Source organism: Genypterus blacodes, unplaced genomic scaffold (assembly GCF_046128005.1).
Source record: "Genypterus blacodes isolate CSIRO-AG114 ecotype Tasmania unplaced genomic scaffold, CSIRO-AGI_Gbla_v1 ptg000054l_1, whole genome shotgun sequence".
NCBI classification, from domain to species: Eukaryota; Metazoa; Chordata; class Actinopteri; order Ophidiiformes; family Ophidiidae; genus Genypterus; species Genypterus blacodes.
This window is the reverse complement of record NW_027466866.1, coordinates 2,728,806-2,754,971: the sequence shown is the minus strand read 5'-3', so window position 1 is coordinate 2,754,971 and position 26,166 is coordinate 2,728,806. Positions and strand designations below refer to the sequence as shown.

At 45.3% G+C, this 26,166-nt stretch overlaps 3 protein-coding genes across 5 annotated transcripts in view; 2 read left to right on the top strand and 1 right to left on the bottom strand.

Annotated features, from left to right (window-relative positions):
• Nucleotides 1–7,628, bottom strand: part of adamts10 (ADAM metallopeptidase with thrombospondin type 1 motif, 10) — a 36,633-nt gene extending 29,005 nt beyond the window's left edge. Inside the window, exons 1-2 of the mRNA XM_076151414.1 lie at nucleotides 7,498–7,628; nucleotides 2,314–2,825 (exon numbers count right to left, since the gene is read on the bottom strand). Coding sequence (XP_076007529.1) covers nucleotides 2,314–2,419 — 106 coding nt within the window. The 5' untranslated portion in view covers nucleotides 2,420–2,825; nucleotides 7,498–7,628. The remainder of the gene's footprint in view (nucleotides 1–2,313; nucleotides 2,826–7,497) is intronic.
• A 2,255-nt stretch (nucleotides 7,629–9,883) lies between these two features.
• zap70 (zeta chain of T cell receptor associated protein kinase 70) lies at nucleotides 9,884–19,783 on the top strand. Of its 3 annotated transcripts, none has more exons than XM_076151345.1 (13): nucleotides 9,884–10,005; nucleotides 13,842–14,305; nucleotides 15,525–15,685; nucleotides 15,790–15,928; nucleotides 16,039–16,120; nucleotides 16,211–16,233; nucleotides 16,318–16,357; nucleotides 16,533–16,743; nucleotides 17,311–17,517; nucleotides 17,820–18,012; nucleotides 18,369–18,509; nucleotides 18,627–18,739; nucleotides 18,981–19,783. In XM_076151345.1, exons 2-13 carry the CDS (start codon nucleotides 13,901–13,903, stop codon nucleotides 19,096–19,098), a joined length of 1,833 nt encoding a protein of 610 aa, XP_076007460.1. In that variant the 5' UTR covers nucleotides 9,884–10,005; nucleotides 13,842–13,900; the 3' UTR covers nucleotides 19,099–19,783. The 3 variants fall into 3 exon arrangements, with proteins under 3 accessions (XP_076007460.1, XP_076007463.1, XP_076007461.1); XM_076151348.1 differs by having other exon boundaries at nucleotides 9,892–10,009; XM_076151346.1 differs by lacking the exon at nucleotides 9,884–10,005 and adding an exon at nucleotides 13,194–13,477.
• A 1,015-nt stretch (nucleotides 19,784–20,798) lies between these two features.
• On the top strand, nucleotides 20,799–25,590 carry mob3a (MOB kinase activator 3A). Its single transcript, XM_076151309.1, has 4 exons — nucleotides 20,799–21,031; nucleotides 22,623–23,190; nucleotides 24,108–24,310; nucleotides 25,135–25,590. The coding sequence occupies exons 2-4, from the start codon at nucleotides 22,773–22,775 to the stop codon at nucleotides 25,162–25,164; spliced, it is 651 nt and encodes a 216-aa protein (XP_076007424.1). The 5' UTR covers nucleotides 20,799–21,031; nucleotides 22,623–22,772; the 3' UTR covers nucleotides 25,165–25,590.
• Nucleotides 25,591–26,166: the final 576 nt, after the last annotated feature.

Sequence of the window (26,166 nt, the reverse complement as noted above, 5' to 3'; positions counted from 1 at the left end):
CATCATCTAGCCAAATGTGGCACCAAAAGCAAGTAAGGAGGCAAAAGTAAATGACAGGCTTCCACCGACAGGGACGTTTATCTTCTGTCTGTCCTGCATGTCCCTTTTACGTCTCTGGCCGCAAATGTGTGTGGAGAAGGACCATGGGAGCTCTCTCCATCCATTTATCCTTCAAATCCACCATCACAAGTTTCCCCTTCCTCCGAATCCACACCTGCAACCCAAATACGCTGACCTGCTTTTTGATGACATTTGATTACAAGTGCAGCAGAAATGGACACAAAGAGCAAACACAGCATGCCAGTGGAAACGTGCAGGCTAAATATAACTGCAGGCACTCCCTGGCCAACGGGGCGAGACGCCCAGCAGCCTCTGTGATGATAATATAATCACACGGCCCCTGTGGGTGGGTGAGGGTCCACCCACGGACGGGGCATCACCCTGGTCTCTGTTATCACTGAGTGAAAACAGTAGATGGAAAACAGTTCCTCCCTCCGTGCCAGGGGGCTTCTCAACGCCACCTCCACCTCCGTGCCATCAGGAGGGAGGGATCCACCATTGTCAACTGGTACAAAGGGAAATGAAGGAAGGAGGAGGGACCTTCACAATAAGACAAAATAAGCATAATTGCACTGGTTGTAGCTTTTCAAAAGACAGGAGGTTTCGACGGTGTTCCTTAAGGGAAACAGGGGCGAGTGTGTGAGTCTTCCTATAAGCGAAGGTGGAGGAACTGAGGTGGGTTGAGGGGGGGCCGGCCTGTCTGCAGCACCACGGGGTCTCTGAGCGTAAGTCTTCTCCGCGTAATGCTAATTACAGGGTGGAGGACAAAGTGAATCACTTTGTCTCTCCGTTCCCGTCTCTCATTTCCACTGCAACTAAAAGACAAAACGACCGTGAATGCACAAACCTTCACAGGAATAACGTACAGCTCATAGCAATCTATTCATTTAAGCAATGGATACAAATGTCCCACAGACATTAATAAAACATACACACACATACACACACACGGTGAACCAGAGCAAACACAAGAGAAGCATTGTGTGTTATGCCTTTAGTGATTTTCTCATTATTCCATTTGCCATGTTGAGTGTTTTAATTAAAAATGACTTAAAGGGCTTATCCTTTGTGCTAAAATAACAGCCAAGACCTGGACAGGAATCAAGAGAGAGAGAGAGAGAGCGAGAGAGTGAGAGAGAGAGATAGAGAGAGAGAGAGAGAGAGTATTGTAGTTTTATTGTTACAGTATTGGCTGCGACTCTGCAATAACAGCGTAATATGTTTGAGTCTTCTTTTGTTATTCCTGGATTCACGAGCTCACTGTGAGAAGATTAATGCACACGGCAACACACACACGGCAACACACACACACGCGCAGCGCAGTGATGATGCACGAGGGGGGGAGAAGCCAACTAGATAAGTCCTGTTCACCGCTGGACTCACACCAGGCAGCTCCATGACACAATGAGTGAGTTTCTGACCTGGAAGACGCAGAGACGGAGGCTGTTCACGTGTGTGTGTGTGCGTCTGTGTGTGTGGGGGGGCCACGTCAGGGGGAGAGAAGAGGGGTGGGTGGGTTTTTTTTTTAAAGGAAGTAAAGTATAGGAGACAGATGACTAGGAGGGGGTCAGAGGTTAAGTTTAGGAAATACACAATCACAGCCTTGTTTCTGGGTGACAAGACACCGACACTTTGGGGGGGAATTTATGCCTCTGCCTTCAAGGAGGGGGGAGGGGCTTCAACTTTTAGTGTGTGTATGGAAAGAGAAGGGGGGTTGGAGGGGTACCGAGCGGTTGAGGGGGTGGGGGGGCACGTGGCAAGTCATGATTTGTGTAAGCCGGGTTCACACCGCCGGCCTGGAGTGTATGTATGTGTGTGTGTGTGTGTGTGTGTGTGTGTCTCAATCAGTCAGTCGGTGCGGAGAGAACAGATGACACGTCATAACTCAAATAACACTTGACACATAATCACATATGCAAATGAACATCCATAATAAATAAGTGTGTGTGTGTGTGTGTGTGTGTGTGTGTTTAAGTGTGTATTTAATCTGAACACTCTCAACAGGCTTTCCTTTCTCTCTCCCTCTTCATCCAAATGGAAGCCAGGTTTGAGTCTGGGAACCGAGCTCATTAAATTACTCTCTCGTTTAACGGCCAGAAATAATTAAAGCAACAAACGGTGTGTAAAGCCAAGATCACAGAAAGTAAACCAATGTTTTCTTTTTAACGATGATTCACGACAGCGAATAGGAAGACAGAAAGACATCAATCAGACAGACAGAGACGGGGGGACGGCGAGCTTCCTCTCTCTCACCTTGCGACTGAGCCGACTCATCTCTGTGACCTCCGGCGACCTCGGCGGCAACCGCGACGACGACGACAACGACAGTGCAGACCAGGGTCCTCCATAGCGTTTCCATGGTTACTACAGTAGCTGCTATAGTAACGAAATTCAGTGCAGTGGTCCCCGGGCGTCTGTCCCAACATGTCTCCTGCCCTCTGGGATGCCCCCTCACCTAGCAGTGTCGGGCCATCGCTGCTGCTGCTGCTGCTGCTGCTGCTGCTGCTGGAGCTCTCTGGGTCGTTCGCTCGCCTCTCTCTCGCTCTCTCTTGCTCACACAGACACACACATACACACACATGTGCACAGTCTCTTTGCGTGTGTGTGTGTGTAAGGGGGGGGTAGATTTTGCAATAACAGTGGATATTTCAGCCTGACATATCAGCTGGTGCAGTGCGTCAGACAGTGAGCGGGAAGACGTCCGAGTTTGGGGAGGATTTCCCAATAGGCTCAGCAGCGACGTCGTGGGTTCAGATTCTGCAGCCCTGTGGAGGAGATAATGCCAGTGTCAGTGACTCATCGCAGAGAGGGCAACAGAAACACGCCAGAGAGGGAGAAACAGATAGGGAGAGGAGCAGGAGGGGAGAGCTTCATCTCAGAGAGGAGAGGGAGAGAACAAGGGAGACACAGTAACAGAGGGGGAGAGAGAGAGAGGGAGAGAGAGCATGGGAGAGGGAGTGGGAGAGAGCATGAGATCCCGATGACCCATGTAGTTCACCTCTGACAAGACAAATCTATCCAGCACATACATTCAGTGTCCAGAGAGGGGGGCCTCCCACTTCCACATTGTTCCTCCCAGCTAATCAATCTTGTCTTTCGGAGGAGGACAAACACTCGGCCTTTCACTCAAATGACCAGCGACAACAACGGGTCCCAACCTGGGGCCCCCCGTCCCCCCCTTAAGCTGCCTGCCCACCGGAAAAGAGTTCAAACACAAAGGAAGGCATTGATCTCGTAAGACGCCGCACTTAAAGGCCAAACGGGGGGCTTGAAGTGGGTATTATGTCAGAGGCTCTGGGGGTAAAATGAGCCAATTTGAGGGGAAGCTGCAGGTTGCCACCATCACTCAGCTGGCTCACTTTGGGTGGAGGGTTGAATGGCTGAGTGACTCGCTGGCCGGCTGCCTGACTGTACAGCTTACTAATTGGCCGCTGTCCAAGTAGCAGACTGAAGGTAGGAGAACGTATACAAAGCTTGTTTACATCAAATAGAGATAGTCGGTCATTAAGGATTGTTTCCTCAGAGTATCATTCCTTCGTTCGACTGCTTCATAGAAGGTGGATGACCATCGCTTTGGAGGTAAGAGTTCAGTTCCAGGCGTGACAGATCAAACTTTGACCGTCCTGGGCTATAAATAAAGCATGCGTTCCTTTTTAATTGAGTAGTATTCCACTTTGGTTCCAGTTCTTACTTAGAGACCAACATAGAGCCAGTCTGCTTTATAATAACAACGGAAAATGACTTCCTCAGACTCACAGTACCCATTAGAAAAACAGACGTGGAGCCAGGATGAGGAGTCACACTTTCATCAGTGCCCTTTCTCTTTGACTTGTTTCCTGGCCGCGGATTGCAGTGTCAGCTAAACCCAACCCTTTGCTCGCTCTCCTCACTCCCACTTCAGTCTGCCCACCCGGCTCAATCTGTCCCCCCCCTCCCCTCCATCCATCCGTCCATCCATCCGTCCATCCCTCCCTCAGCGCTGTCTGGAGAGAGAGAGGAATAGAGAGAGAGAGAGAGAGAGGGAGAGAGAGGGGAGCGAGCGGAGAGCCCACACTGGCCCAGATGGCTGGCGGCTCACCAACTGCAACCAAAGGTAATCGGAAGCAGATGGGAAACCTTTTGGTGACGAGAGCAAGGGGGGGGGGGGGGGGGGGGGGGGGGGGGGAACAAGTTACCTCCTGAAAAGAAAAAAAAACAAGCACAAAGGCCCCCGGGGGGGAAGAGAGAGAGAGAGAGAGAGAGAGAGAGAGAGAGAGAGAGAGAGAGAGAGAGAGAGAGAGAGAGCGAGAGAGAGAGGGAGAGACGGTGGAGTGTAAGCGCTTTTTGGGAGCCAGCTGGGAGAGCCATTCCTGAATGTTCGCCACCGCCGCCGCCGAGCGTGTGGAGGAATGGACCCGCGTATGTGTGTGTGCACGTGTGTGTGTGTGTGTGTGCATAAATGTGAAAGGAGAACCTAATGTGCTTCATTTCCTCGAGCTGCAACACAGAATCAGGGAAGGTACAGTAAAGGGAGAACGAGCTCTGAAAAACACTGAGGGGTCTTTGTACTGTTGCAGCTTCTCTCATGTGTGGAACAACTGAAACTCTCTCTCTCTCTCTCTCCCTCTCTTCACCTCCCTCAGGCTTTCTCCCAGTCATTTCCTGCACACGGCGAGCCTCCCCTCCATTTTTCATTACCTCCACTCCGGGGCCTTGATTTATCGCGCGCTTATTAAACTTTGCGGCGCGATATCAAATGCTTTTCTTTTCGATTACCACTAACTCTCGCCTTGTTTAATTAGAGGAGCGAGCGGGACGAACAGGGCGGGTGGGCAAGCGAGGCCGACCCCCTACGCCGGGTCCCTCGGCGCTTTTTAAAAACGAGGGGGCCTTTTATTAGATTTGTGGGCCGCCTTCAAATGGAACGCCGCCGACCCTCTTGGTAAATGATTACACCGTTAAAACAGTGCAGGCTGAATTGGACGTAGGCGCTCTGGTGGAGGTGACGGTGTCGTACATCTTCCTGCGGTCTGTCGTGCAAAACTTTCCCTCTGGGTTGTATCAATTTTTTTGGAGGAGTGAAAACAAAAAGTGGTCTCTGTCGGAGGGCCAAGCGAGCCTCACACGCTGCTGCTGCTGCTGCTTCGTTAGTGTTTTGCTTGGATGAGCTCCTCCGACAGCTACAAGTATCTACAATATGAGTGCCATCACAGCCAAGAGAGAGAGAAGGTGGCCTGAGCTGCAGACAGGAACCGCATGATCGCAACCCCCGAAGAAGGAGAGAAGAAAGGGGGGCGAGACGGGGAAGCTGGATCGCTCCAGATAATTAAGTGGGAATTTAAAGTGCGGAGCAGAGCTGCCAACGCGGACGGAGCCAGTGGACCCTGAAGGCTTCTGACACGTCGTTGGAGTGACTGGAGCTTTTCTCCTGTGACGTTTTGGGATGTGCAGGGGGAGCTTTTGATGAGAGGCTGCGGCGGCCATCTATGCTGTCCTTGTCTCAAAGCGTTGCCAGGGAGAGTGGAGCGATCCCGAAAACTAGCAGGGCTAATCAAAGCCATATGACCGGCTCAAAGTAAAGTCTGTGTGCAGCCAACAGATGCAAAGTGTCCTTTGCTTAGCTTCAAGTCTAGCACTCTCCCTCGCTCTTGCCTCTCTCTCTCTCTCTCTCTCTCTCACACACATACACCCCACTTTGATCAGAGAATAGCTCATGAATCAGGTTTAGGCTCAGTTTATTATTTCATTACACTAGCAGCGCGACTTTCTAAGAGCGAGAGAGAGAGAGAGAGGCGGTGGGATCAAATGGCCTGTGGGATGAATATCACAAGTTGGATGCTGCGTTCCAAATTGCTCCGAGCGGGGATCACTCCTCGAAAAAAAAAAAAAATGCCCGGAAAGAACGCTGTCTACAGTAGTGCGTCGTCCTCTACGTCAAACCGCACGCAGGTGATACAAATAATTGGAGGAATCGAGGGAAATCTCTGAGACTTAAGCTCTCTCTCTCTCTGTCTGGTAGAGAGAGAGAGAGAGAGAGAGGGAGAGGGAGAGAGGCAGGCATTCCTTTCTCAATTTCCCCAAATAAACAGTGTGCAGATGAAAAGTGGGAACATAAACAGGCCCGGGCCGGTCGGAGAACCTAGGATGTGTTCCCCTCACTCTCAAACTGTGCCTCTCAAGTCTGAAACAATATTTGGTGAGAGAGCTGACTCGACACAAAGTGAGTCAGTCCCAGAGAGCGAGCGGGAGAGAGAGAGGGAGAGAGAGAGAGAGAGGGGGAGAGGGAAAGAGAGGGAGAGAGAGGGCAGTGTTTTATCGTATTGGCTTTTACGCAGCCAGTTAACAAGCTTGTAACAAACTTGGCTTTGCACGGCGGTGATGTATTTGATGTAGTGGAATGGTGGCAAATGAAGACTATTGATGTGAAAGTCCATAAAAACTGAATGAGGGACAACATGTTTGCCAAATGACATGATGTTTTAACAGGAACAAACACATATGAAAGTGTCTGATCTCCCTCTCGAATAGAAATTATAAATTAGCAAAAATCTATCAGGAATTTAAATAATTACCAGGAAAGATTAATGTTGCGGTTTGAGGAAACAGGATAAATTCCCAAGTGCCAAACCAAAAGCTGCATCAATTTTTATAATCATAAGCGTTTGAGCGCATTAAGCACCAACCGACCACAAGCTAAATGAGTTTGTAGCCACAAAAAACGCTGAGTCATCGATCGGGCACTGTTTCAAACACTAAATCAAAACCCTACTTTATTCACAAGTAATCTGCACAACAACACAATTTCCATTCACATGTTTTCATTCATTTCGCAAAAAAAAAAAAAAGAAGTGGTTCTGAAACCGGTGGTTCTGTTGAGCCACCAGGGGGCGCTTCAAGTACCACCGGTGGTACCCCATACCGCGGTTTGAGAACCGCTACCCAAGGCACATCGATGATCATAATCAGTGAGTTTGTACAGTGTTATCATTGATGATATATTGATTACGCATAAAGTTTATAACATCTTCTGAAACTTGTATGTGGGCTAATTTCAATTAGAAGTTGGGGGGGGGGGGGGCATGATGTCAGCGTCCACGCGTGTACCTGATGAGAGCTGAGGGCCACATCATCCTAAACCCGCACTGACATCAGCCTGAGCCCCGCAGAGGAGAGAGATCCTGCACCCGAGTGGGGAGATCCTGCAGCGATCCGGTGATGAAAAAGCGCCATAAATAACTGGAAAGGAGCCCGAATGCACGTAACAGAACCGAACATGACACCATGACACGGGTTGGACGCTCACAAGCAAATTAGAGGAATAAAAGTTGGAAATTCAAGTGCAACAGCTTGAGGTTCCTGCAGGAATATGAGGGGGGATCGAGGTTACAGGCAGCATCACGCCTGCACCGTTTGTTCTTCAGCGGGTTAAAGAAGAGTGCGACGCCCGGCTTCACTCACCTGTCGCCGCGGTTCTCCTGCGGTGGTTCCCCCCGGTGTGTGCGTCTGTCCTCCGGCCCTCACAGCGGAGCGGAGAGGAGAGGAGAGAGGAGAGGAGAGGAGGCGGCGGGACTGTGCAGCTTGAGGAGACACAAACTTCTTCCCGCACCAGACACACATACGCGCACACGCACACACACACTGCCGTCAGGTTAGCCAAACAACGGCACGCTTCCTGGTTTGACTTCAAAATAAGAGTCATATCAAGGGCGAAAAGCTGATATTTATTATTATTTTAAGATTTGTGGCGTTGTGTTAGGATTGTGAATGGATACATTTCTCTGTCAGTGGCTTTGTTTCCTTTTCAACACTTTCAAATGCTCTGTGGAGAGAAATGAACCTGAGACCACAAAAACACACGCAAAAGACATGATTACAGCAAACAAACCCACAAAAACTACCAAAGTGATTATGTGTGCAGTTTCCCCCCATTTAGATGATAAATCACACTGAAGACGACAGACACACACACATGCCACCACCTCCCCTCCCACAGTTCTTGCTCCACTTTCCAGTTTGAACATTCATATTACCTTCTGACTGGGTCACTGACCTATTTGAACAGGTTGTGTCGTAAGAAGCATACATACTGTGGCCTGGCTGTGTGAGCAGATTTATGGACACTACTCTGGACTTATCACCACATCAAAGTTTAAGCAATCTACTGCTTACACCACTGTTTTTTAATCAGTCCAAATCACAGTTTCATAATATGCTTGTAGCTGCCCCGTGTCAGATGGAGCAATGACATAATTTCATCATCTGAGGCCAAACATCTTTCAACAAAACACCTGTTCATGTTCAGGAATAGGGTGAAAAACAGGATAATGTGGTGCTGAACTGGTTTAAAGCCACAACCGCGGTTAGTGGCCTTGAAGTGGCACAACAAGCTGACCTAGTTCTTGTGAAATTTGAGTACATCCTGTAACTTCTAAATGTGCAGTTGATAGGGCTCATTTACACAATATTTATCAAATATTACAGCTTGCTAACTGAGGATATCAGTCTCAGAACTTAATGTTCAACCATCAAACATAGCTACAGTACATGTCTGACTAGTAAAAGAAACAAAACCAAATTACAAACTGTACCAGATAACCTTGGACGTTTGTGTACTGCCAGTGCTGTAATGACATAAACCATTTCAGTCCACTCAGTTACATTTCTATTTTTGTTGTTTATTTTGTTTATTTTGTTTATTTTGACCCCTCAGTCTGCCTTTGAAAACTATAGGGGGTTGTGACTTTAAGTAGGAGTAGCCCGTGAAGCCTTATGCTTTTATTTTGAAGCAAAATATCGGTCGCGTTCCGGTTTTTCTGTGGGTTTTCGGTGACTTAATGTAACAGGATCCTGCTGATTGGTCGTCGTTTTTCTGCAGACTGTCTGCTCTCTCCAAGGAAGCAGCTGCTGGTGGGGTGGGGTAGTGCTCTCTCTCTCTCTCTCCCTCTCTCTCTCTCTCTCTCTCTCTCTCTCTCCCCCTGTCTCTGTCTCTGTCTCTCCCTGTCTCTCTGTCTTTCTCTCTCTCTCTGTCTCTCCCTGTCTCTCTCTCCTTCCCTCTCTGTCTCCCTCTCCCTGTCTCTTTGTCTCTGTCTGTCTGTCTGTCTGTCTGTCTCTCTCTGTCTCTCTCTCTCTCTGTCTCTCTCCCTGTCTCTCTCTTTCTCGCTCCCTCTCTCGCTATCTCTCTGTCTCTCATTCTCTCTCTCTCTCCCTCTCTCTCTGAATGTTGTTGAGTGCATGTGTGTGGTGTGTAGGTGTCAGATATTGTTCTCACTTAAACTTGTTATTGCTCAGTGGCGGGACTATAGTTATGTTTATACTAAAGTAATGCTATAATAAAATGTATTTCACATCACTAAATGGAATGTAGGCAGTGGAAAATGCCACAAATTACAGTACAGTCGTTACAAACCTGCCTATAAACCTATACAATCATCATTTCAATGTATAAACCCTCAGTACAAAGACACACCATTACTCTGTGTTGTTATGGTTTCGTCCTGCATCCTCTCCAACACCAGGACATTTAAGTAAACGACTGAAGGTTTAATGCCGAACGTCGAAACTATCACCTATATATTTAGAAACTAGCATCACAAACCCCTGCATTCATACATATGGAAAATTCTGGATTAAAGAGTCATTCAGAGAAGCTGAGTGTGTGAGTGTTGAGTGTGTGAGTGTGGCATTTGTGTCCTTCATCCTGACTGAGGCTGACTGATGATGTTTAATAAAGGTTATTATGTACCAGTGGTGAGAACAGCGAGTCAAGCTGCATTCACGGTGGTGGTGTGTACGTGGATTTGTGTCACTGCTCGTCTTACCCACAGTTTCCCTGCTTCTTCTCTCACACACACACACACACACACACACACACACACACACACACACACACACGGCACGCAGATCGACAGATAAATGTGTGACTCTGAAGCTGCAACATTGCTCTGCTAAGAAGTGAAGCAGTGACACGTAAGTATGTCTCACCTTTTTGCTGTTACGCCTGATTAAAGAAGAAAAGTTTGAGGAAAAGGTTATTTAGAGATTAACATGTAATGATTAGAGATCTTACGACTTAATCATCTCACTTTCCTCTCCTAAATGTCACACACTTAAGCCCACACATGGTTCTCTATACAGCAGCACACATGGTTTAGTTAGTATAAAGGTCAATTTGTCCGTTTAAAAGGGCGTTATTGTAACATTTTATCTAAACTGAGAGTGAATGTGAACACCAAGGAAGGAAAAACTACTGGCCACCACAGACTTTTGCATTTCCTTTGAACTTGGCCTGTAAATATAAACAGTGATTTGTTGATATTTATATTCTTGTTGCCGCACCGTTAAATTTCAGGAATTGTCTGAAGAATTGAGCGTTTCCACAGCTGCATCTATGCTGTAAGAAAGAATAAATGTAAGAATAAACCGCAGTGAGGTCGAGCCTCTGTTGCTATGGCTTCAGAAGTAGAGATTACACGTACATATAAATAGCTGCGTTCATTGTGCCTCGGAATAGAAAACCAAAAATGGGTAAATTCTAACACACCCAGGAGCTGACTGCCTATGTGTGTGTGTGTGTGTATGTGTCGTTTATCGCTTGTAACTTTTCTGAAATTACTGGATGTATTTTTGTCCTGGACTGAGGCATATCTGCAAAACGCCACCAGCCACAGAGACACAAATTTGGCCTGTGCAGGGGAGGAAGAATTCCATGTATGAAATGTGCCCTTTAAATTAACTTTCAGAAACTTCTAGAATACAGATTTTGAAACCTGAATATTTGTGTATTTCTTTAGCATCAGACACAAAATTTTTCCTTAAGGATGTGGCCTGTAGCATTGTGTGTAAATACATAAATGTTCAGTCTGTGCTGTTTGTTTTACAACCAACAATACCTCAGAATTAAAGAACAAATGAAAGCGTCACTCTGGAATATTTGGATTAAATATGAATAACGAAGCAGGAACACATGAGCGGAGTGTTTCGTGTTATCTGATTACACTGACGCAGGAAATGATGTCTTAACTTTGGGAGATTTATAGGTTTCATGTCCCTGACGCCTCGATTTAAAGCTGTTTTTATGAAGTTAAGTCACATATTGGCTACAACTTACAACTGGCGTCTCCAAAGTGGCTGTTCGTACCGATCAGTCTAAGGGCAAACACATCACGAGAACACATTATCTGTTGTTAGATGCCCATGCAGTCGTACGCGTCATAAAGACAACATCTCAGCCACACAAACATGTTGATGTATGTACGTCGGTATGCTTTGATTTGCATAACTCGGGCTTCCTTGGTGATAAAGTTAAGCACAACCAAAATAGTCATCAGCTACAATAACAGAGCAGAGGGAGTTATCGCTGGAATGTTCTCCGTTTGAGGCATAATCTACAGAAAAACACAGTATGTAGTATATAAAAGCTTGTCCATCGCCATAGCAACAAGCAGTGGCCAGTACCCTGCTTTAGTGTCCTGGACTGACCTGTCATAGTGAATGAAAAGGGATTTAAAGCCTAATGTAAGCCCAATATGATCAAATTAAAATCCAAATCTGTTTGTTTAAAAATGTTTTAAAGTGATGATGAGACTGTGAGCTATGTTGGCAGAATGTGATTGTCAAAGTCCCATAGTTTGCCTTGGTTCGTCTCTCTGGAATGGTTTTACTCGATTGTAGGAATCTGAGAAGAGAAAGAGTTTAGCTACGTTCGCACATGGACCCCTGAGGAACTCCGTGGGCCTAAAGTGGAGTTAAAAAAACAAAAAATGCATTCAGTGTTGGAAAAGAAGAAGAAGTGCAGTTTGTCGCTGCCCAGCCTGTGTCACTTCTTCACTCCTCTGCTTAAAGACAGCATGGAGGATGACTCATATGCCATTTTCTCTCTCTCTGCTTAGTCTGTAACATTTCATTTGCAAAAAAAGCTACGTTTGGTGCGTAATAAAGGGTTCTTACGCTGTGACTCAAACGCCGGATCTTTGAAGAAAACTGCTCCAGTGTGAGAGACGCAACGCAGGCTTGACATTTAAAACCAGGACCTTCGCCAAATGGCACCTCACGTCGGCCTTTGATGTCGTTGCTCTGTATTATATAAACGTAAACGTGTACCAGAAAAACATCACGTCTAGAAAAACTACTGCTGCTGTTGGTGAAGTGTTGATGACGACATTCAGTTGAAGTCACAACAAGGAAATAATACGGTATATATGTTTGAGGACTTGATGAGTCTGCCAATTCATTTAGTATAGGCAATAAAAGTGAATCATCTACAGTACATTTATCTGTTTCCATTCAGGGCCATTGCTCAGACACAGTATGTGTGTCCTGCAGCAAAGTGTGAGGTCTGGCTGTCTTTGTTGTGGTGAGATGAGGTGTGTGTCTGTCAGGGCCTCGGATGAATTGTGGCAACGCTGCTGCTGCTGCCCACCGTGGATGTGAGATCATATGTGTGTAGGCAAGACAATGAGGTTTAAAATGTTTTGAAATGTGAAGATCTGCGGTCAGGAATGAAAAGCTGCGGGGTAAAACGTAACGGTCAAACAAGGAACCAACGGAGAAGGAGTAAGTGTTGCATTCAGGTGCTGAAAATTTAAAAGCGAAGCAAATTAAGACAAGAACGTATTTCCCATCAAAAAAGACATGCTTTTATTTTGTTAAGTCGGCCATACGTCGCTATTTCAGTAATAATAATACCAAAACATTCAACAGCTTCTTTAAACATTCTGTTTCTCAGTGTTCCTACAGTTCTTAGTGTTCTTAGTTTGTTTTTGCCGTTTGTCATGAGTGGAAGTAAGCAGATCAGTGTCTCTGTCTCAGTTTGGACTGTTTTCCACTCACATATCCTTCCTACACAGCAGACAGAAACATCTCCACATCTAAACTTTACACCTCCACTCTAACAAAAAACCCGCCACTAAACTGTTCCATCAGACGCCCCAAGCCGACACGTCTCTCTGTCTTAGTCACAACACCATTAATTCTCCCATTCTAAAGGAAAATTGAACAAATGCGTGTTTCTGAAGCTGAGGGAATTTTCTTAAAACAAACAGCACCTGTTTAACGAAAGAGTGAGATGTTGGAGAAAGGAGGGTGCGAGGGCGGACTGCAGCTTCCTGTTGTGGCTTTGACAGGCACCAAACTGTTAATCTGCAAACACATGCAGTCACAGAGCTCATTCAATATTCCATCCAGACATATGGAGCCTCATCTCACCACTCTATAGAGCTCACAGAGACCCTGTCTGTCTGTTTGTTTGGATTTGGGGCAGAAGAGGATGAAGAAGAAGTGGATGAAGATCTCAGGATGATTTTCAGAGCTGAACGCACTTTGTGTTCTTAAACTGGATTATTGCCGTTGTTTTGTTTTTTTAATAGAAGAGATCAGCGATTTTATTACTAAGACATTTCAGTGACCAGACAGAAACGGACTGAAGAGCAGAAAGTCAGAGGTGAAACTTTAAGATCTGTGTGTAAACGTGTGTGATTTTCAGCCTCTACTAATGTCAATTTGGTGCTCAATCAACTGAAAATGAATGGATAACAATTTCAGCCATTATGATTGGCTGCTTTTCTCTGTTTCATATCAGCGTAAACAAGGACAAACAAATATGTCACCTGTCTTCTCTGAGACCTTGTGATCATTTGTCACAATTTTAATATTTTCTGCTTTTTATAGTCATTTTATTGAATTAACAATGAATCCAAAGAATCAGCATTAGATTCTCAAAACAGCAAAAACCATTTGGAGTCTAAAATTCATGGCACATTTTCTTTTTCTCTTGTCTAATTCATTTTTGTCTCTTTCCACCCCAGCACCTATAAAAGGTCGACCTCCGGCTTGAGCCCCCCGGCCCCCCTGCCCAGGTGTCATCATGTCCACTGACCCTGCAGGCGAGCTGCCTTTCTACTACGGCAGCATCAGCCGCACGGACGCTGAGCAGCAGCTGAAGCTGGCCGGGATGGTGGACGGGCTATTCCTGCTGCGCCAGTGCTTACGCAGTTTGGGGGGATACGTTCTCTCTATCGTGTGGAACCTGGAATTTCACCACTACTCCGTGGAGAAGCAGCTGAACGGGACCTACTGCATCGCAGGAGGCAAACCCCACTGTGGGCCTGCAGAGCTGTGTGAGTTTTACAGCAAGGACCCGGACGGGCTGGTGTGCACCCTGAGGAAACCCTGCCTGCGCTCGCCGGATATGTTGGTCAAACCCGGAGTGTTTGACAGCCTGAGGGAAAACATGCTGAGAGAGTACGTGAAGCAGACTTGGAACCTGGAGGTGAGCCGCCAACACATTTAACACTCTCAGGGGGGGCATTAAAGCTGTGATCTGACACTTTTTAAGAACACTTTCAATGAAAACCTCATAATATCCTGGTAGAAATCTGAAAATATCCGGTCGCTGCCCCTCGGACTGGTTTGGGAAAATCGTTTTAAGCACAGGAAGTACCACCTTTTACCACAAGAGGAATCACAACCTTTCCTGTCAATCATGTCTCATGTTCTAGGGTAGGAGGAGGAGTTGTGAAGTCAGGAGGAGGGAGTTCATATCACCCACTCCACTTTGATGCAGATTGCTGCTTCAACTGATAAATTAAGGACAAACAAATAACTACACTTTGATTTAACAAGTCCTCCTTCCTCTTCATTCCGTCCCTGCACCACTAACTCCACATAACAGGATCAATGTAAGAAAAAGAGGACAAATCCATCCTTGTTCTTCCCCGAAAAACACATAGTCACCGTGATTCTTATGCAGTCTGAGTGAGCCAAGTCAAGTGCTAAGTTGCCAGTATTACAGTAGTTTATTTCTCATTAGATTCAGCTAAACATTAGACCACGACGCCTTGCACTTGTGAGCTGACGCTGCAGTATGTACAGGGTGAAGAGGAGGAGGGATTACTGCAAACAGAAAGCCTTCGCACTCATATATGGGCAGGAAGAATGAAATCAAGATGAACTCTGAGAAACCTGAACAGCAAATTTACCCTAAAAAAAAGATAAGAAAGTCCTGGTTTGCATTTTCTGCTTTTTTTTTCTTCTTCACATGCTCGGTGTCTCACTGCTCAGTTAACAAGCCACCAGACTCTAGACACTAAGTGTGATGAGATGACTCACTGTAGCACTGGACGAGTCCAAAAGCCAATATTTCAGCGTACTGAGTGTAAGATGTGTGTCTGCTGCTGGAGCCAGACGCACACTGAGTAGAGCCAGTAGTTTTTCATCTTCAGCTTAACCAGCTAAACCAGCTCCAGGTGCACGCAGGCCCAGTTTGGCCCCGTCTGCAGCTCCCATCAAGCACCAGAGGGAGCCAAGAAAGAAAGAAAGAAAGAAAGAAAGATTAGGAACTGTTTTATGTGTTTATCTCACTCGTGTAGAGTAGAAGTACGATGGAAATACATAAAAGTGGAGTACATGTACATCGAAAATCTACATAGTCACAAATGGTGCAAAGTTGTGCAGGGTTTCAGTTTGTGTTGTGTTGTGTTTGTACTCAGGGAGACGCAATGGAGCAGGCCATCATCAGCCAAGCTCCTCAGCTGGAGAAGCTGATCGCCACCACCGCTCATGAGAAGATGCCCTGGTACCACGGCAAGATCTCACGGCAGGAGGGCGAGAGGCGGCTCTACTCCGGAGTCCAGCCGGACGGAAAGTTCCTGTGAGTATCACCCTGGCGATAGTGTTGCATCTCGAGCGTTTCTTTTGACAGCCTTCAGTATCCAAATCATGATTGTGCTGTGAGAAAGTGTTTTGATTTCTCAGTGTGAGAGACAGAGATGAGTCAGGCACGTTTGCTCTGTCCATGATGTACGGAAAGACAGTGTACCACTATCAGATCCTCCAGGACAAATCTGGGAAGTTTTCCATGCCGGAGGGAACAAAGTTTGACACCATCTGGCAGGTAAGACCTCCAGCAAGCAACATCTCCATATGTGTGTTTACGTGAGTCATGGACTGGAGGAGTAATTCTCTCTCTCTCTCTCTCTCTCTCTCTTGCTACAATCTGACTAGCTGGTTGAATACCTTAAAATGAAAAATGATGGCCTGGTGGTTGTTCTCGGGGAGGCCTGCGTCAACAGCAAAGCAGCTGGAAGTACTGAAATACTTATGCTAGTTTTTCTGCAACAAATGTCTTAATACATTTCAAACTGCTTTATTTCTAACTATAATCCTCCTTTTTCAGAGACACCCAACCTTCCCTCAGCAGTAAGTTTCTATTATCTGCATTATCTTGTGTACTTCATTCATATGACTCAATCTCTGAGTTTCATGCTAATGTTATCCTTTCAGAGGCGACATGGCACAAATGGATACACACCGCCACCTAAAGGTCAGATGCCTAATGTGCAGCACTTCGTACTTCAATAACAGGAAGATCATTTCCACACACATGGACTGACAACAATTGTGTTATTAAGTCTCTTACTATGAATAGAATCAAATAACCTTAGTCTAAAACTCAATAAATATAGATTGTAAACATCCAGTACACCTTCACCTTTCAGCCGCCGCATCAGCCTTGTCTCCGGCTGCGATGGCGTCTCTGCCTCCGGATCGTGACCTCCTGCCTATGGATTGCGACGGGTTCAACCCTTATCACAACCCCAACGACGTGAAGAGGTTCAACATCAAGAGGAATCTGCTGCTGATCGATGAGCTGGAGCTCGGCTCAGGCAACTTTGGCTGCGTCAGGAAGGGCGTCCTCAAGACTGACTCGTGAGGGCCCACACACTTTGGTTTGAAGTCAAATAGATAGAGGTTTAAGTAGCTCTAACTCAAAATCACCTCAGTAACACTTTAACCAACCATGTACTTCCTTTTACCTTAAATCAATTGCATCTTAAAGGGATTCGCTTGTATTTTCCTGCTCTACATTGACCTGACAGCTGCCATTTTTAGTTATTTGTCAGAATCAGACTTTCAATTAAATGTGAGAACAAAAATCAGCTGTACTATTGGCCCCAAATCTCCAATTTTGGCTGGATTACTTTATTATTAGACACCTTTCTCCCCTATAACTGCTTTGCTTTGCATACATTTCAGTACTACTAATACTTATTTAGCTTTAGTAGACTTGCTTGTAAGGGTTTATTTATTTCTGTCAGTCATCTAATCTTAGTCGGGGGATACTGGTTTCTATAGTACATTAACTTTATTTACAGAACATGTTATCCTATACATTGAATGAACCCGGTGGCCATGCTGAGTCTGTAGGAGCACCTGGACCGTCTTCAAAAGGTCAAACGTTCTCCCCTCAAACTGGATATGTTTGTTTTCTCTCAGGGGCCAGATAGATGTGGCCATCAAAGTGCTGAAGAGTGACAACGAGAAGCTGGTGAAGGAGGAAATGATGAGGGAGGCAGAGATCATGCACCAGCTGGACAACCCCTTCATCGTGCGCATGCTGGGCCTGTGCAACGCTGAGAATCTGATGCTTGTCATGGAGATGGCCTCTGCTGGACCGCTCAACAAATTCCTCTCTAGTAATAAGTAAGTACGTTCAAGACGCAAGTAACTGATGAGAATGATGTTGATACAAGTTCACAGAGCTGACAGAGTGTGTCATCTGTCTCATGCTGGCAGTGCTTCATCTAACACACACACGCAGATTCTCACACATACATTACATGCATGCACTTCCTCTCTCCCTCTCTTTTTCTCTCTCTCTCTTTGCAGCCATCTGCCAAAACAGAAATGTCCCTCTTTACCTCTAAGAAACAGTTAAAAATCTATTTGCTTTACATCATTATTCATCATTTAATGCACCTTTTTGTTACATACTGTCTCTGCAGGGACTCTGTTACCATGGAGAACATTGTGGGCCTGATGCACCAGGTGTCGATGGGAATGAAGTATCTGGAGGACAAGAACTTTGTGCACAGAGACTTGGCAGCTCGTAATGTTCTGTTGGTCAACAAGCAGTTTGCCAAAATCAGTGACTTTGGCCTCTCCAAGGCCCTCGGAGCAGATGACAACTACTACAAGGTGCACAGGGGGCAAAGTAGAAGTTTCTGAAATAAAACAGCTAAATCAATAAGGTTTGGAGCGCTGCAGCTATCAGCGTCCTGGGTGCTATAGATACTTCATCTTATATTGGTTGTTTTGCATGGATTTATATCACGTACAGCACAAACACTCGGGTTGATAATTGATTTCCTTTCGTTCTGCTTTCCTGACACACATCTGGAAGGAATGTGAGGGAACAAAGAGTCCTTGACCTCAAGGAAATAACCCTAGAATCATTTAACAACACATTATAGAGTTTTACTGTTTGGGAAATATTTGCCTTAAGCCGAGTTAAGCCTCTGATGTTGGGCCTAATGACTTTTTTTGTTGTGTAGGCTCGCACTGCAGGCAAATGGCCCCTGAAGTGGTACGCTCCAGAATGTATCAAGTTCCACAAATTCTCCAGTAAAAGTGACGTGTGGAGCTTTGGTGTCACCATGTGGGAGGCTTTCTCTTATGGAGGGAAACCTTATAAGGTACAGTAGGTTTCATCAAAGATTCAACTGTATGCTGTGATTGCACCTTTCAACATCTTGCAGCGATTGTAGGTGACAGTTCTGTTCTTCTGTGTTTTTTTTTTAAACTTTGCTCAGAAAATGAAAGGAACAGAGGTGATGAACTTTCTGATGGATGGGCACCGTATGGACAGTCCAGCGGGATGTCCGGAGCGAATGTACTCAGTGATGAACGAATGCTGGATTTACTCGTGAGAACATTATTTTCTGAACATGAACACTTTTACGCACCTGTTAGTGTTTTAAACTACCTCAAAATATATTAAACAGCATATCATAATATATATTGTAGTTCTCTATTGCTACATGGAGTTTACACAGTGTCGTAATCACTGTATTTAAAGTTATTGTGACATTGCCACCCATTAATCACAACCTTTCAAATGGCTCCTCCCTCTCTCTCTCCCTTTCTCTCTCTCTCTCTCTCCCCAGGCATGAGGAACGTCCTGATTTCATGAAGGTTGAGGAGTCCATGAGGTCTTACCATTACTCCATATCTAAGAAGGCCAAGCCTGAGGCAACAGCAGGCGCTGCTGAGCCTATCAAGTAGACAGAAACAAGGCACATTCTGTCCCAGTGTTGCACAAAGCTGCCTTTCAAATGCCCATTAGACAACCAAAACAAAGAGCTTTTTATGAACTGCACACTGACCGGCTTCAGCTACAGTACTGGTACAACCAAACAGGCCTTAGTGACGATAAATGTGCATTTACAACATGAACTTCAATGTGTCGCCATGTAAGGCAGATCTTTGTCTGGGCTGGTTTGAATGTTAAGTGGAAATTGTGGATGAATGAATCCATTTTATGTTAGATTTGTAGGCCTGTGTATATTATCCATCATCTCCCGCCTCTTATGTTCTGTTTATTTTCAATGAGGATGTAAGTATAGGAAGTAACCTGGTAGATCTGTAGAGTGTGACCTGATCCCTTTAGAGTTCATCACACATTTGGTGTTGGGGATTTCCTCTGACAGCCACAATAACAGAACTTGTAACTGGAGTTTGTCCTCTACATGGACTACATGGACATTTTGCTTTAAGAGGCTGCAGAGTAAAAAACAAACAAACTAAAATCTGATTATCAAATCAGTTGCAACTATGGAGTTTGCAGCTTGTGATCTTTATCAGACTTCATCACACGTTTTCTGTATTTTCGCCGTATTGTGATGACACCAAGATACAGAAATAAAGAGGAAAGAACATATGTTGATCATAAAAGATATTTCATTCCATGGGACGACCTTTTCCCTTTGTGTGTGTGTTCTTATAGATTGTGTTTGATTGACCTCTACCTCTGACTCTCCTGTTAGGTTTGTGGGACAAATCACACCTTTATTATCAAGTTGAGTCCGCTGCTCTCTCACGATGAGTAGTGAACAACATGTGAAAGGTTTGATTGATAAGTTGTGAGCCTCGGGCGTGATCTGACCTCACCACTCACTCCCTGGTAAATGATTTCACTAGAACCTGTTGTACCTCAGATAACGACATTATATCAGCGCTGGAGAATTTTTGGAAAGCTGTGCAAAGCAGTTGAAACTCAGAACAAATCTCTTCAGTAATGTTGGCAGAGAACATGTCAAACTGGAAGATTATGTGGAAAAATCGGAATTTCTGTGCCTGATCCAGAACTTGTCAATCAGAACTTAGAGACCATTTGAATCAGAGGATAACATATTAGCAAAATCTCATGGCAGAGATTTAATGAGGTCCTTATTTAGTAAAAATTTGCTCTCAGGAATTTGTGATTTGTGATTTGTGTAATGAAGCACAATAGAAATGGTTTGTATACTAATACTAGATAAATGACTAGCATAAATAAGTAGTTAAAAGGTATTCTGACTGTTCAACAGATTGAACATTCAGAAATACAGTTATTGTAATCCAGATGATGTGAACCACACAATTACGTGGTTTATTATAAATGTGACACAGTGGCATAAGTATCATCACAGGAAATACTTCTGACAAGCCACGCACAGGCCACACGCAGACCAAACACCGGACACTAATCCATTCTATTTTCAAAATTAAACAACGAGCTTTTAACACGGAATAATAACAATTATACAGCGGCGTCATCGCATGAAATGCCTCTCAGATCTACAGATTTAGGCTACAATTGGTATTTCGCGTTCAACTGTAAATAAATACATTAACGTGACATTGATATTGATTCGATATCCCTAACATGACGCTTGAAATGGCGCAATAATCTTTTATTCTGAAGGGCTTCACCGGACGCGGTAGTTTGTGTTTATCTTGACACTGGTGTACTTTTCGCTCGGCAGGGAGGAGTCAGGCGTTAGTTTCCTTTTATAAAGTGTCATGTTTATGGAATAATTAGAAATTCTACATTATGGATCGCACCGTGTATCCATAATGTAGCCCGCGTATGTTGTGGACTCGCAGATAGTAAATAGGAACTAGATTTGTTTGGTAAAATATCGAAGGAAACTGGCGGAACAGGAAGGCGGAACAAGTAAGTTCGGGGAAACTCGCTTTGAACTGGGGGGGTTTCGTCACCGTTTGATCGCCCCTTTCCATTAAATTCGCCTTTACAGAATAATAATTGATCGTGTAATGTGAATTAAATAAGAATACCGTGGATCTCTCCTGCCTACTGTGGGTTTGGTGTTTGTTTTTACGAAGCAACAAGTCGCATCGAGGTGCATAGTTTTAGTCGCGGCACGATTAAACTTCGTACATGTCGTCATGTGCTCTGGCATTTAAATCCTGATCTTTTAATCTTTTAATCCCTGAATACATGTGAAACGGCCTTTAGTTCGTGTTGTGATGAAGATGAAGATGATACGCGCGCGTTTAAACACGTCGCTCTGGCATCGTTCCGTTATGTCGCTTAATGGCCGCGGTGGGTTTTATTGTCATTCCTCACATTCTTTGCTTTTACGGTGGAACTAAGGGGCCCTGAAATAGGAAATGAGTCAGGTTGGCTCAAGCAAAAAAACCCCCCCGATGTTTAAAACGTCACGTCACTTCACCTGAGATGACGTAGCCAAAGGTGAACGTCAGGGTGTAGCCTATTCCTATTTGGTTTAGTCTGGGCCCTGTGTGTGATGCAGTAATAAGATGGAGGGTAAAACATGTCAACATTAGACAAACAGACCCATAGATTGCACATAGATCAGCCTTGAACATTAAACTTGTGCTCTTCTACCTTAAATGGCTCCTTAACCTATACATGTTGTGCCAAAAAAATGTAAATAAGTCCTCAGAATGCTGAAGAAGAAGAAGTTCAATGGGTTTATACATCTCTAACTTCTCTGTATGCATGTGTAGGCGCAGACAAACGCAAAACATGTGACTTGTGCAGCTCTGGTGAGATTCCCAGTAACCCCCGATGTAAAGAGTGGGAACGTTTAAGGATTGTAGTGTTCTGCGGAATCTTAAAGATGCCGGGGAATTCTCACAGAGCTCACACGGCCTGGGCAAGGCTAGTGTGCATTACAGTAGATATACAACCGTTCTGATTGGCTGATGGTGGGCCAAGACTGCACCTTTCAGTTGTGTTTTGGCTTGAACAAAGGTGATGGAATTGTTTTGTTGTTTGTTTATAGAATGACACCCTGATACGAACCCATATATTAAGTATTGTATGAAAACTATCCCGTTGTTGTAGTGGCCCTCATGGTGGTGCTCACGGGTGGGAAGGAGAGGAGGGGAGGCAGCGTGTAGGAGGAGGGCAGGAAGTCACATCTTCTCTGTGATCGCATGTTTTCTGCAACGCTGCCCACTCCTGTATCTGACAGAGTGCTGCTTTCTGGTTAAGGCGTTGTGAGCAGGAAACCAAAGTTTATTTGCTCTTTTGTGTGACGCCTTCATGCCTCCTTAAACCTTCCATTAATATTCTTTGAAATCTGCGTAGTCATTTCTCGAGATTGTCCCTCAACCTAACAAGCGGGACTGAACACATAACCCTCTTTGTGGAAGTTGTCACTTGTTAGTCCAGTCTCAATAGAAGCTTTGTGCCGCTAATAACCGCTATACTAACCACTGTCACCATCTCTCTCTCCCTCTCTCTCTCTCTCTCTCTCCTTTTGTCATGCACACAGGATCACACAGAGTCGTAACAAAAACCAAAAGACAGAGTCCATAACAAAAGCTCTGCACTGGTTGTCTAAACAGCCCTGTGACTGCTTCCATTTCACAGTAAATAATTCACCACACACATTCAAACAAACCCGGCGCCGTCACATGCAACCATGTCCATGGCCCTGAAACAAGTCTTCAACAAAGACAGGACATTCCGGCCCAAGCGCAAGTTTGAGCCGGGGACGCAGCGCTTCGATTTACACAAGAAGGCCCAGGCGTCCCTGAACGCCGGCCTGGACCTGAAGCAGGCGGTGCAGCTGCCCCACGGCGAGGACCTCAACGACTGGGTGGCCGTCCACGTGGTCGACTTCTTCAACCGCATCAACCTCATCTACGGCACCATCAGCGACTCCTGCACCGACCAGACCTGCCCCAACATGTCCGGCGGGCCCAAGTATGAGTACCGCTGGCAGGACGAGCACAAGTACAAGAGACCCACCGCCCTGTCGGCTCCCAAGTACATGAGCCTGCTAATGGACTGGATCGAGGTACAAATCAACAACGAGAACATCTTCCCCACCAACGTCGGTAAGTGGTTCAGATCGGCCACAGGCGCTCATCTGGCGTCCAGACACGCAGTAACGTCGCTGTGACTGTCGGCAGATCGTTACGCTTTGATGTTCGCAGCTTCCAGATGATTTCCTATCTGGATACGATCAAATCTTCACACAAAAAGCATCGGCGAATTAAGTTCAAACCAGGCCAGCGTCCGCTCACGGCGAATCCACGGCCGCCACTAACGCTGATTTCCATCGTGGATCATCTTGTTTCATAATCGATCATTTACCCCCATAACACAGAGCGCAAAGTCACTGTTTAACTCATCACCATCACCAGCAGCAGTCAAAGGCATTCAATTGGCCACAACATCAAACAGAGAGACTGTCTTTGCTTAGCTTTGTGATGATGAAGTTAAATCAAGTATTACGTCTTGTTTTTGTTTACAATTTGAGGCCAGTGGAGCACCAAGAGATGATTTTAGATGCAAATCATCAAGGTCACATTCATCAGCTCTATTGTTAGTCGCTGTAATCTTAGTATCTGCTGTTACACGGCAGGGTGGAGGGGGGGGCATAACTCAGTATAGGCCCCCCCCGAACTGCAGAAACAGCCAAGCAATGGATTTTTCCAAACGGGTCACATAAAGTACGGTTGCTATGAATAGAGACAACCTTAGCTGCCGTCCTCTGGAAAAGATGCTTGAAATTTCATCGAATTATTTGGAAGCAAAGCGAAGCGCGGAGTTAATCGCTTGGATGGAGCGAAGGCAAAGGTCGTGTTGGTTTTCCGTCCCTTTGTTAAAGACGTACATAGTGTCTCGAGGGGGCAAACCAACTTAGAATAGGATGCTGTCATTGCACTATGATGTGGTTAAATGTACGTAAAGCGCTTCGCAAGATCGCAGCGGATTTGACGTTTGCGCCTCCCATCTGTTTGACTTGCAGGTACTCCATTCCCTAAGACCTTCATGCAGGTGGCGAAGAAGATTTTGTCTCGTCTGTTCCGGGTGTTCGTCCACGTCTACATCCACCACTTTGACCGCGTGAGCCAGATGGGGGCGGAGGCTCACGTCAATACGTGCTACAAGCACTTCTACTACTTTGTCACTGAGTTCAACCTGACTGACCACAAAGAGCTGGAGCCTTTGGTGAGAGGAGAAGTGTGTGTGTGTGTGTGTGTGTGTGTGTGTGTGTGTGTGTGTGTGTGTGTGTGTGTGTGTGTGTGTGTGTGTGTGTGTGTGTGTGTGTGTGTGTGTGTGTGTGTGTGTGTGTGTGTGTGTGTGTGTGTGTGTGTGTGTGTGTGTGTGTGTGTGTGTGTGTGTGTGTGTGTGATTTAACTTTTACGATGACATTTTCAAGTATCTCAGTCTATATAAGAGGCCTAAACCAGGTTTTGATTGGAATTTCCCCGTTGTTAGAAACTTTCCCCGAGACGTTTACACGCACATCTAAGCTCCAATTCTAACCGGATTCAAGCAATATTTCGATTGATTAATGCTGCGGTTTTGTGAGACGCGAGCCGATCTCCTGTGTCATGTAAACACACCCGTCGGCACACACTCAGCATAGGCGCGTTCTCTCCGTGCATCTCACCACTTGCCGTGCTTTGTCTTGTAAGCTGATTAACCAAGCAAGTCATCTATATTCAGTGAATGACAGGGTATTAATTCCGTGGGCGTATACTGCTTACTCTGTGCTGCTGTACAGGCAGAATCACGTCGTGTGTGTGTGTGTGTGTGTGTGTGTGTGTGTGTGTGTGTGTGTGTGTGTGTGTGTGTGTGTGTGTGTGTGTGTGTGTGTGTGTGTGTGTGTGTGTGTGTGTGTGTGTGTGTGTGTGTGTGTGTGTGTGTGTGTGTGTGTGTGTGTGTGTGTGTGTGTGTGTGTCTGTGGGATAATGCTGCCGTTTGTTTGTTCCCACTGCTCGTGACACAGTGGCTGTTTGTGTGTGTGTGTGTGTGTGTGTGTTTTGCAGAAGGAGATGACCTCCCGGATGTGCCACTGAGGGAGAGAGACGACCTGAGAGCACGCGAGAGATGAACACGTCCGTCCCGACCCGGCGACTGCAGCCGAGGACTGAAAGAACAAACAGATTGAAAAGAGTCTATTTTTTTATTTAAGTACTGTAATCTATTTTAGCCACATAAGGGTTTTGTAACAAAGAACCTTGTCGTGTGAGGCGTCGTGTCGCTTTTAAAACAAACAAAAAGAAAAGAAAAATTCCAGCATTTTATCAGAGCACAGTATTAAAGATGTGTATGTTTGTGTTGATGTTTTTGTTTTCTATTTTATTTGAATCTTAAGTCATTCCAGGATGCTTTTGCCTCTGTTTCTATCTAAAAATGATCTAAAATTGGTATGAGCTGTAGCTGTACATATAAAAGACCCTGATGTCGTTACATTAAAATGATTCTCTTTATTCTAATCTGAATTGTGTGATCAGAATTTGAATTTTATTTCTTGCTTTCTCCTTCCTGAAGTATTTTTTTGAGGTAGAAAAAGTTTGTTTTTGTTATTTGTCCCATTTTTACAAATCCAGAGACGTTCACAGTGATGCAGTTTCTCTGAAGGTTCATTCAAATCATCACATTGTTGCATAAGATGACTTAAAATAATATAGAATGAATTACGGTAGACCTATTTAGGATATCTAAAAGGTTTAATGGAAGTGATACGGTAAATATGCTGTAGTAAAAATGAAACATTCACTGGTGCTTCCACCTCAGTATTGGATCCATATCGTTGTAGTAGTTTGTCTGATTTGGCTGCACTAGAAACACACACCGTGTTTGTACAGTTGCCTTTGTGTACTTTGTTCAACAGGCCACCGTGCAGGTTCTCAGATATCAAACTTGTGGCTGTTTGCACCTGAAGGTCACACGAGACCTGAAACTCCCATGACGATACACTCACCAGAGCAGTTCGGAAACTGTCCACTGGGTGGCGTCAAGAACCAAAAACCTATCTGACCAGCAAAGACGCCAGAGCCACTAATGTACATATGAAA